This window comes from Watersipora subatra, chromosome 10 (genome assembly GCF_963576615.1).
Source record: "Watersipora subatra chromosome 10, tzWatSuba1.1, whole genome shotgun sequence".
Lineage (NCBI taxonomy): Eukaryota > Metazoa > Bryozoa > Gymnolaemata > Cheilostomatida > Watersiporidae > Watersipora > Watersipora subatra.
Genome location: NC_088717.1, coordinates 11,070,420 through 11,082,426, shown reverse-complemented (window position 1 = coordinate 11,082,426; position 12,007 = coordinate 11,070,420). Strand labels below are relative to the sequence as shown.

Below are 12,007 nucleotides of genomic sequence, written 5' to 3'. Positions count from 1 at the left end.
TACGATGTTATTACATAAGGAAACAACAAAGTTAACATTGCAAAACCGATTTATACTATTCACTACTTGGGGGAGTCTCGTGTCAAGATGGATTTAAGGCATCTGTAGTTAACATGCTTCCATATATGATGGATAAAGTGAAAACTTTAAATATAAAGATAGCAAGAACTGACAACGATCTAAAAGGTGAGTTATCTATTAAGGGTAACCCAAATGACCGCCAGACTGTTGGACATTACTGCTCAGCGAGCTATAAGTATCTAAGAATCTCATTCATTTATTGAAAATTGTTGCAATGGGGTGGACATCTGCAACAATAAAGATGAGACTGAATTGGTTGTCCACACAAAAATCTTGATGTATAATGAGGACAACACAGATGCCTACTATACGATAAACTTCTATCATACAACCAACGCTTTATTGATGAACCTCACCGAAGCCAAAAATTGTGTTTGATTGAAAATTTCATGAACCTGATCATGAACTATCCTTATGAACTTTCATGAACATTGATATGTTCATGAAAGTCTATTAGGATATAATGTCTGACATACAAAGCAGAAAATCAATGAGTTGAATGACTTCATAAAGTCAGGCTGTCAGGAGGCCATTCAAGAACTCAGGGGAAGTTCTGTAAATGTTGATTACTGCAGGTCTCATTGCTCAATGAACTCCTGTCAGGAAACCATGCAAGAACTCCAAAAAAGTTCTGTTTCCATCAGCAAACAGCACATCTCATCAGGATACTATCTCCGGTAGCCATAGCTCACCACGGCTTACACAAACAGGTGATGTTGATCACTTTGAGATTTGAGAAAAATCTTCAAACAAATGTAATAGTGAAAGAAGCCTGCAAAGTTACCATTATGAAACTTGATGGACACGCTTCCAAGCAAAACGAAAGATCAGCTATTATCTATTGTACTGAAAGTGATGGTTGCATGGGAAAGAGGCACTGGCAGAAACATTGCCAAGATATGCCAGGATGCTCATATTGGTCAATGGAAATGCAAGTTGATAATCACAAGATACCACATACAACAGCGAACCAATAAGCTAGTAGTAGTCTACTAAAACCAGATGCATGCAAACATGAAACAATCAACCAAAACTCATTAATATAAATGTCCAAAATTGAAGCCATTCAATACCAACTGTTGTCTGCTTCTGACAGAATAAACAATGTGGAACGTAAAGTTCAGATTTTTACTAAAAAGAATTCAAGTTTGACAAATAAACTAATAGAAATTAAAAAACTTCAGTTCTCACAACTCCCACAAATTCTCTCAATTTGAACAGCTGGAGTTAACACCCTCTCTTATTTGACATGAATGATACTCTGGTAATAAATAAAATAATACAATACTAAATAATACAAAAATAAAAATACAATAATACAATACTCTGGTAAAAAATGATGAAGCCTAAAAGAACTATACCATTCCAGCCGCACAAAAATGCAGTTGTGCCAGTGAAAAAAGACGGTGAAATTATTGCGAATGAAGACAATATAAGACAGATTATATGAGAACAGGATATTTACATCACAATATAAGGGATCAGTAGATGTAGCATCGACTGTTTCAAATTTGGTCTGCAACGGGGTTAGGAAAAAATGCTGGACACTGCTTTAAACAGATGGTCATCTACTTTATTTGGAAAATCATCAGTCTGAAAACCAATCAAATAGTCTACTGAAAAGTCCATAAGAGTAATCAAAGGTGTTTCATTATTTATAACGGAGTCTGATGTGGTATATGCCTTAAAACAAGGTGGATTTGGATAAACAACAGTTTCTAGGATCGCCAAATCTAGAAAACCAATGAGGTCAATATGGGTAAGCTTTAGCTCACCTGATCTTGCAAAAAGCTTTAACAGATCAGATGTGCTCCAATAACCTCACTCTTGCGGTAGAAGAGTATCACCAGGTGTCAATTGTTAGATGCTATAAATGCCACCAATACAGTCATATAGCAACGCTTTGTCCAAATGATAAATCTTGCTTCATATGGGGTGGCAATTCTCATGGGGAAAATGCACTGCAACCCCACAATTCGTAAACTACAAAAGTCAACATCATCCATCTTCTATATGTTGCCTGATATATAGAAGGTTACCAAATACCATCCGATCGCTAGCTAGTGCTAACCATGTCTCAAGCTCTCCATCCACATCTTCCTGTTGACTGAAAAATCATAACTCCAACAATTCGAACAACAATTCAAATAACCTCGAACTACCATGCATTTAAGCCACTAACATCAGGTCCATTACTGTACCCAAACATGCTGAAAAAGTGCTAATTTGGGACGAATATGACATATTCTTTATCACTGAGTTTTGGCTGCAACCTTTCAAGAAGTCAGCATATGGTATACCTGGCTTCAATCTGGTAAGTGTACCGTAGACTGCTTTAAAAAAGAGCTGGTGGGGTTTGGATGTATTTCAATCCCACTTGTCACACACCATAGTGAATGAGTTTACTTCTGAGAATGTCTCGTCTTTTTGGGTAGCAGTACATCAAAATCAACAATATGTAATTATATATGTCACCATATACCATCCACTTGACTTGACCTCAACCAAGTCATATGTGATAAAACGATTACTTGCATAACAACTATAATTTGGGATTTCTCTACTAAACATAAGAATGTCTAATTTGTGATATATGGGGATTTCAATTATCTTAATACCAAACCTTTTACTGACTTTTTGCAATGAGTCAACTAGTTTGGTTCCCCACCAGAGGCGACAGTATTACAGACATTGTTTATACTGACATCAGTGAATACACCGAAACACCAAAATCTACCTGTCAGCCAGTAGCCAATATTGGAGGAAGCGACCTTAGCTGCATCCCTCTAAAAGCAACATATCAATCAAAGCCAAAATATACAGCAGTGCGCAAAAGGATAGTCAGTTAAAGAGCTAAGATAGCTGTAACAAACAGTCTATGACATATCTTGGAAACCAATAACGACTGCACCAAACTCAAAGCAAAAAGCATTGATATTCCAGGATATTATTTCCTCAGTAGTTGATAACATAGCCAAGTCAGGTCTGTGAGAACACCTATAAGAAAAGCACTTATTTTTACCCAACAAATTAAAAGCCTACACCGCGCTAAATTTGCAGCTTATAAAATAGGTAATCTTTCAAAAGAAAATCTTGATTGGCAGCTAAAGGAGTAGGTAGCCTAATTTTAGAAACACCGATCAAAACAGAAAATAAACAATTTTACCTATGACAGTCATGGTTGATGGATTGCCGTTAAATCATTGACTGGAGAATGCAAATCTAAAAGCAATGTTCCATATACATTTGCTGATAGTATGTGGCTTAATCTGGAGGAGTTTGCAAAAAAGCTTTATGACTTTTATGTCCAGAAAAATAAAAATGTTGCACTCTTTTACCCTTCAACTACCAAATGAAATTGGTCAACCACTTATGTTGTTTAGCCAGTGGGTGATTTATAGTATATTAAAACAGATAGATACAAGTAAGTTTACGCATTCAAATGATTTGGCAAGCTGGGTTACAAAAAAGTAATGCTGATATCCTTGCTTACTTTAATCACGGACATAATTAACTTCATCATGAAAACAAGCACTTTTGGAAAAAACCTGAAATCTGCTCTATTCCGAAGATATCCAAGCCCAAAGATTTCAGAGACTTCAGACCAATTGCTTTGCTCTGTCATCTGAGCAAAATTACTGAGAAGTGCATTAAGGCCTGATTGTCTCCTTATCTACTAACTGTCTACAACCAGTATGATATACCGAAAACATGAGTACAACAGATGCGCTTGTTCATATCCTTCGTTTTTTCGTGATGTCATTTTATCGTTGTCGGCCATCCTTATAGACAATTTCATCGTTAAAAAACCGAAGCTTTTGCAATAAAGGTTTGAAAACGATGATTTTGTTTGCAATTTTTTTATTATAGTATCAAAACAACACCAAAAGGTACAATTAATTAAAAGATAAACGATCGTTTTCTACAAATATGGCAGCTTTTTCATGAACGAGCGCATGTGCAAACGGCTTGATGACGTAAAAAAAATGATGGATAGCAACTGACATATCCCAACAATTTGACGACAATTCCAATTAGGGCGTTCAAACATTATTTCTGGACTTTAGTGTAACATTTGGTATAATGAGACCATGTGTGCTCGATGAAAAACCAAATTCAATGTTAGTCAATCCATGTTTAATGAAAATCACCAATAATTTATCTGGGCATGTGCACAATGGGTAACCTATAACGGAAACAAATCTATGGCAGTATCTACCACTGTTGATGCACCTCAGGGTACTGTACTCGGGCAACTGTGAAATATTCATGTATCTGATCTATCACCTACTCATAAACTACTCAAATTTTCTGATGACGCAACACTTGATCAACCAGCTGTAAAGAGTAATGGGCTAATAGACAGTAAATCAGGGAGAAAAAGTATAATTTCATTACGAAAAAACCACATGCAGGATGTGGCTGATAGAACAGTTTTCTGGTGCAAGACTAAACACCAGCAACTCAACGTCTCTAAAACACAACACATGTTCTTTACTCTACAGCTAAATGTGTCACTGCATCAACAGATAAAAATCAATGACATTCATATCCATCAAACTCAATCCGCAAATCTTCTTGGACTGAACATAGATAATCATTTGCATTACAGCTAATTCAATCGTAAATACATCTAGGTCTGCTATTGTTTAGGTTGTAAGATTTCATCAAGGACGGATTATTCCAATACTCTCCTATGCAGCTTCAGCTTGGTATAGCTAATTCTTACAACAAAGCCTTTGTATTATATACCCATGGATAGAATCTTATACTGAGCGGTTGTATATGGCAAACTTACAGAGCTAAACACCTATCTAGAGTTGATGTGTTCAAAATATGCGCTCAAGATCAAACAACACAGTTTAAACTGTCTTATCCCTATTTGCCAGTCCTCCAGGTGTCACTGTAAAAGATTGAGTGACACATTTGATGCTGCCACACTATGATGAACAAATCACCATTTTATTCTTTCCTACATTGACAGTAATCATTGTTATCATTTTATCATAATTCCAAAACCTTATTGGTTTCGTGCACTGGTCGTAAATAAAGTTCATATTCAACTCCTTGCAGTACTGTACATAACAATGTTACAGATTATTCCAGACCATAATCACTAGACAGGTATTTGTTACTTTTTGCACATAGGTTTAATTGCAATTAATTAATGCAATTAAAACAAATTTTTCCATGGCAATATCATGTTTTAGGTGGTTTTTAGAGGGTGGGAAATGGATTTGTGTGTGTTTAGCTATTTTATATAAGAAAAATTGCTTTGAGATTCAAGAGAATTGACATACGAGCTCGTTCTGGAACGCATTAAGCTCATATGTTGAGGTATGACTGTACTGGCTTAGTCGAGCACTTGGCTTATTTGTACTTCTGATAAGAGCTGATCAAACACATGTGAGAATTGAAGATCCACAAACCAACTGCCTTGGACATGGCTCTATGGCTGTTAAACTGCTCTTTATTCATTTTACTTGTTTTTGTTATTTGAATATCTGAAAAGTTAATTGTAATACTAGATCATTGATTAGAGCTCAAGTAATGTCAGATGAAGACGAATCCTAAAAATAGATCCATCCAAAATATTACTTAATTGGGTGTAAATAACCAAATAGTTCATACAACGTTAAAGTTCTTGTTTAATTCGCTCTGTTCAAGGATCAATATTCAAAGATTGTAGCATGGGTAGAACTAGTCCTGCACTTTTGCTAAGAGTTTACTCTCACGAATGATTTGCTCTGACTAATGATTTACTCTGACTAATGATTTACCCTGACTAATGATTTACTCTCACTAACAATTCACTCTCACTAATGATTTACTCTCACTAATGATTTACTCTCACTAATGATTCACTCTGACTTATGATTTACTCTGACTAATGATTTACTTTGACTAACGATTTACTCTCACTAATAGTTTCCATCTCCTACGTTGACTATAGTTTGCACTGACTTACGATTTCTTCAAATTACAAGCTATTGCTAGTCATTCTTTTAGTATATGCTGACTATTATGTTGTGTTGTGATCAAGAAGATTCTACTGTATGTTTTAGATTCTCCTTCTATTTGGAACCCTTCTCTTTCTGAGCATGTTTACAGCTGTAGCAAACCTAGTTTGGACTAGAGGCAGAGATGGCCTGTGGTTCATAGATTCAGTTTGTGAGTTAAATTTTGATTAATTTTCCCAAACACATTTTGGTGTAACAATGGCCACCAGGCTTGAAAATGCATCTTGACCAACTTTCTTTTTGGTATTTTATTGGCAATGCCTTCAAAAAGACTGCAGCTGTCATGATTATGTGGTGATCAGTAATGATAAGCTGATGGTTGGTCAAGGTTTGACTGCATTAAATTTGTAGCATAGTCTCTACCTCAGTATGACATAGTCTTTACATTGGTATAACATAGTCTATACATCGGTATAACATAGTCTCTACATCGGAATAACAGTCTCTACACCGGTATAACATAGTCTCTACATTGGTATAACATAGTCTCTACATCGGTATAACATAGTTTCTACATCGGTATAACATAGTCTCTACATCGGTATAACATAGTCTCCACACCAGTATAACATAGTCTCTACATTGGTATAACATAGTCTCAACATTGGTATAACATAGTCTCTACATCAGTATGACATAGTCTTTACATCGGTATAACATAGTCTCTATATCGGTATAACATAGTCGCTACATCGGTATAACATAGCCTTTACATCGGTATAACATAGCCTCTACATCAGTATAACATAGTCTCTACATCGGTATAACATAGTTTCTACATCGGTATAACATAGCCTCTACATCGGTATAACATAGTTTCTACATCGGTATAACATAGCCTCTACATCAGTATAACATAGTCTCTACATCGGTATAACATAGCCTCTACATCAGTATAACATACTCTCTACATCGGTTTAACATAGTCTTTACCTCGGTATAACATAGTCTTTTCATCGGTATAACATAGTCTCTACATCGGTATAATATAGTCTCTACATCGGTATAACATAGTTTCTACATCGGTATAACATAGCCTCTACATCAGTATAACATAGTCTCTACATCGGTATAACATAGCCTCTTTTCATCAGTATAACATACTCTCTACATCGGTTTAACATAGTCTTTACATCGGTATAACATAGTCTTTTCATCGGTATAACATAGTCTCTACATCGGTATAATATAGTCTCTACATCGGTATAACATAGTGTCCGCATCAGTATAACATAGTCGTAGAAGAATGTTTGACATTGAATATGCACCAGTGAAAGATTTGATAAAGTTACTCGTTTGTTCACGTAGCGTACAGCTTCACTCTCCAGTTTCTGACATACATCATCCTCTATAACAATCTCATACCCATCAGCCTCCAGGTGACACTAGAGTTTGTTAAGTTCGTCCAGGCTTTCTACATCAACTGGGACCAGGACATGTACTACGCAGAAGCTGACTGTCCAGCCATGGTGAGAACTAGCAACCTAAATGAAGAACTCGGACAGGTAATGCTTTCGGAATTGTGGGAGTCATGGCTACCTTCGAGCTAGGGGAACACTTTGCTGAGAATAGCGCAATATCTTTGAGTTTCATTATCAACATTTAATGAATAGCTTTAGAACAAGAGATGAGTGTTACTATATCTGATTGTTGGTGTGTAAGATCATAGATCATGTGATAGTTGTCAAATTTGTAATAGCTGTGATATATATAGTAGTTATAATAGTTATAATAGTTATAATAGTTGTAATAGTTGTTATAGTTGTAATAGTTACAATAGTTGTAATAGTTACAATAGTTGTAATAGTTACAATAGTTATAATAGTTGTTATAGTTGTAATAGTTACATTAGTTATAATAATTGTAATAGTTACAATAGTTAAAATAGTTATAATAGTTGTAATAGTTATAATAGTTGTAATGGTTATAATAGTTATAATAGTTGTAATAGTTGTTATAGTTGTAATAGTTGTAATAGTTATAATAATTGTAATAGTTACAATAGTTAAAATAGTTATAATAGTTGTAATAGTTATAATAGTTGTAATAGTTGTAATGGTTACAATAGTTGTAATAGTTATAATAGTTGTATTAGTTGTAATAGTTATAATAGTTATAATAGTTATAATAGTTGTAATAGTTATAATAGTTGTAATAATTGATAATTACTTCGATATTCAAGGTTATTTCTGACAAACAGCCTCCTAAGGTTTTAAATATAGTTTCGTGGGCAAATTTAAAAAACTAGCAAGATTTAAAAGGTAAAAAGATTAGAAATATAGATTAACTTAATTTAACCTATAACCAGTGCAAGTTAAAGAAGTTGAGCTGTGTATGTTTTACTCACTCTACCTATAAACTTACTGTTTGCCAATCTTACATCTTTCTTCACTTCGCCTTTAAAATAGTAAACATACCCTTCTTTCACTGTTTGCTACTTTATTTTTGGTTTTCGTAATTTTTTACACTGTTTTATGTGTAAATAGGCTATAGTATTATATATGTATATAGTTGTAATTATATACATATAAATAGATATATCTACATGTATATAATGTACATGTATGTATATATAATGTATATATATATTTATAATATATGTATAGTATGTATATAATATATATGTATATATGTGTATAATAAGTATTATATATGTACAATATATGTATATAATATACATGTATATGCATAATTCATAAAAATGTATATACATGAACATATGTTTAGTAAATGTGTATGATATATAGAGCATATATATACATGTAATTATATATAGGTAGTTACCATACGCATTCATGGTCGTTTTATAGGATATATGAAGAAAATATTAGATGCATTAATTTGACAGGTTGAGGTGTGATTGTAAGGTCAGCGCTGTCATATATGAAGACTGCATTCTACAGTGGACTTCCAATAAAGTTGACTCATTTTCAATGGTAATCATGAAGTGTGGGTTTTGATTGATAATCAAACACATGGAATAACGGTATTATACTTGAGTTGTTTTTTAGATAAAGTACATTTTCTCAGATAAAACCGGAACGCTAACAAGAAATGTGATGGAATTTAAGGGATGCTCAATAGATGGAGTCATTTATAGGTTTGTCTCATGTTGTTCATAAATTATATAGCAGTCGGTGCATTATCTACCATGTACTTGTCAATGTAGTGATGTATGAATGACCTATAGAATGACCTATTAATGACCGAGAGTATGACCTATTAATGACCTATAGAATGACAGTAGGCAATCACCCAGTATTCATTTATCGTAAGGCAGCTGGTGCAGTGCTCGTTGTCACGTACGTAACCACAGATGCAGCTTATCCCAACTTGTCCCGTATTATTTGTCATGATATTGCCTATGGATGATGCTAGTCAACAGTGTATTAGTTGTTATTCTTTTCTCTATAAAGTATGCTAGCTAATAATATATTATTACAGTATTTCTTGATTTGCCGCGCTTAATGGGCACCAGAACACCTCTAATAGGGGAAATCCACCAATAAGAATAACCCCTATGCTGACGTATACACATATATATATATATGTATATATATATAGAGATATATATATATATGTATATATAAACAAATTGTTTCCTCACCCCGATTAACCCATATGGGTGGTACTTTCTGCTTTAATTCGAGTCTCCTACCAGAGACCTGGGAGTTTGAGCACTCGCCTCAAGATCTTAGCTGTTCCCAATAGCGCACTTTTCTGCAACTTACCTGAGTTGATTGCTGTCGGTATTTGGGCAAGCCACATTTTATGCGCCGGCGTTATTGCGCCCAGTGCCCCAATGACTACTGAGATTACAGTTGTTCGTACATCCCAGCATTTTTCAATCTCTTCTCCAAGAGAGAGATATTTCTCTACCTTTTCGTTTTCTTTGCTGGCTATATTGTAGTCATTGGGTACTGCTATATCTATTGTAGTAGCTCTCTTGTTCTCCTTGTCCACCACCACTATATCTGGTTGGTTTGCTAAAACATGCTTGTCAGTTCGAATGTAGAAGTCCCAGAGGATCTTAACGCGGTCACTTTCATTGACCTTACCAAGAGCTTCCCACCAGTGTTGTGGTTTATTAAGGCCATACTCATCACATAGACTTCTATACACGACACCTGCGACATGATTATGCCGTTCAGTGTATGTGTTTCCTGCTAGCTGCTTGCATCCACTGATGATGTGTTGGATGGTCTCAGGTGCATCTTTGCACAGTCTGCTTCTAGGATTGTCTCTAGTGTGATAGATTTTTGTTTGGAGTTGCCTTGTTGGGAGCATTTGCTCCTGGGCTGCCATGATTAGCGACTCTGTATTGGCTGTTAGGTTTCCTTTGTTCAGCCACATATTTGTCTAGTGAAGATCGCCAACCTTAGATATTTGTCGGTGGTAAGCACCATGAAGAGGTTTAATGTGCCAGTCAGTTTCCTCATCATTACTGCAAAGCTCCATTGTCAGAGCAGCCGATTGAAATTCAGCTAGCAACTTATCTGAAGTGGCCATGAAGGCTGCATAGGCTTTGATGTTTTGTTCTTCTTCTTTCACTGTCTGCTATACACTTTTGCGTCCCCTACCGCCATATTTTTTATCGAGATACAATCTAGTAGTGTCAGATTTTGGGTTGAGTGCTCCATGCATGGTCAGCAGTTTACGAGTTGCTACATCTGTTTCCTTGATGGCTTCCTCAGTCCACTTTATCATTCCTGCTGGATATCTTATTACTGGCAATGTGTAGGTATTTATTGCCACGACTTGGTTCTTGGCATTGAGCTGGCTCCGTAGGGCCTGCCGAAAGCGTTTCTTGTATTTGGTAATGGCTTTTTGACGCACCTCGGCTTCATGGTTGATGTTGCTTTGCATAATCCCAAGTACTTGTACTCTTCTTCTATATCTTTGATGGTACCATTTGGCATTCTCAGGCCATCTGTGAGCATAGAATGGTCTTTCTTAAGAATTAGCCTTCCACATTTCTCAATACCCAAGGTCATTCCGATGTCCTTGCTGTATACCTGAGTGAGGTGTATTGGCGAATCAATGTCTCTTTTTTTGTTAGCGTACAGCTTGATGTCATCTATGTAGAAGAGGTGGTTTATTTTGGTGCCACTCTTAAACTGGTACCCATATTGAGTTTTCTCCAGCATATTGCTTAGAGGGTTTAGGCATATGCAGAAAAGCAGCGGTGATAAGGAGTCACCTTGATAGATACCTCGCTTAATTTTTACACTCGCCAGCTTTTTGCCATTAGCCTCCAGTTCCGTTTTCCATTTGTTCATTGACATCTTGATGAGTGCCGCAAGAGCAGGGTGAACATTGTACATATTGAGGCACTCAAGTATCCAACTATAGAGAATTGAGTCATAGGCCTTTTTGTAGTCAATCCAAGCCATTGCAAGATTAGTATGCCTTCTCCTGCTGTCTTGACAGACCGTCCGATCCACCAATAACTGATGTTTGGCTCCTCGGGTGTTGCGCCCAATTCCTTTCTGAGCACTGGTCATATAGTGACTCATGTGCTCTTCCAGTTTGTCTGCAACTATTCCTGAGAGTAGTTTCCAAGTGGTAGGCAAGCACGTTATTGGTCGATAGTTCTTGGGCATCGGCCCCTGTCTTTGGATCTTTTATCAGAAGTACAGTTCGTCCTTTGGTCAGCCATTCCGGATGGTCGCCTTGTTCTATTAGGCATTCCGTCTGCTTAGCCATTCTAGTGTGAAGTGATATTAATTTCTTCAACCAGAAGGCTTGAATCATGTCATGGCCAGGTGCTACCCAGTTCTTCATACGCTGCACTCTGCGCTTGATGTCCATTTCGCTGATGGTGAGTCCTTGCTGAGCCACAGTGGGGAAGGACCAGGAGAGTCAGTTGATGGCTCTTTTTAAGCCTCTTCAGCCAATTTGCAATG

The 12,007-nt window shown here is 36.1% G+C and overlaps 1 protein-coding gene across 1 annotated transcript in view; it reads left to right on the top strand.

The window, feature by feature from the left end:
• The window catches only part of LOC137406652 (phospholipid-transporting ATPase IB-like), a 47,387-nt gene that overhangs the window by 14,345 nt on the left and 21,035 nt on the right, over positions 1–12,007 (top strand). Inside the window, exons 11-13 of the mRNA XM_068093255.1 lie at positions 6,147–6,252; positions 7,410–7,606; positions 9,113–9,201. Coding sequence (XP_067949356.1) covers positions 6,147–6,252; positions 7,410–7,606; positions 9,113–9,201 — 392 coding nt within the window. The remainder of the gene's footprint in view (positions 1–6,146; positions 6,253–7,409; positions 7,607–9,112; positions 9,202–12,007) is intronic.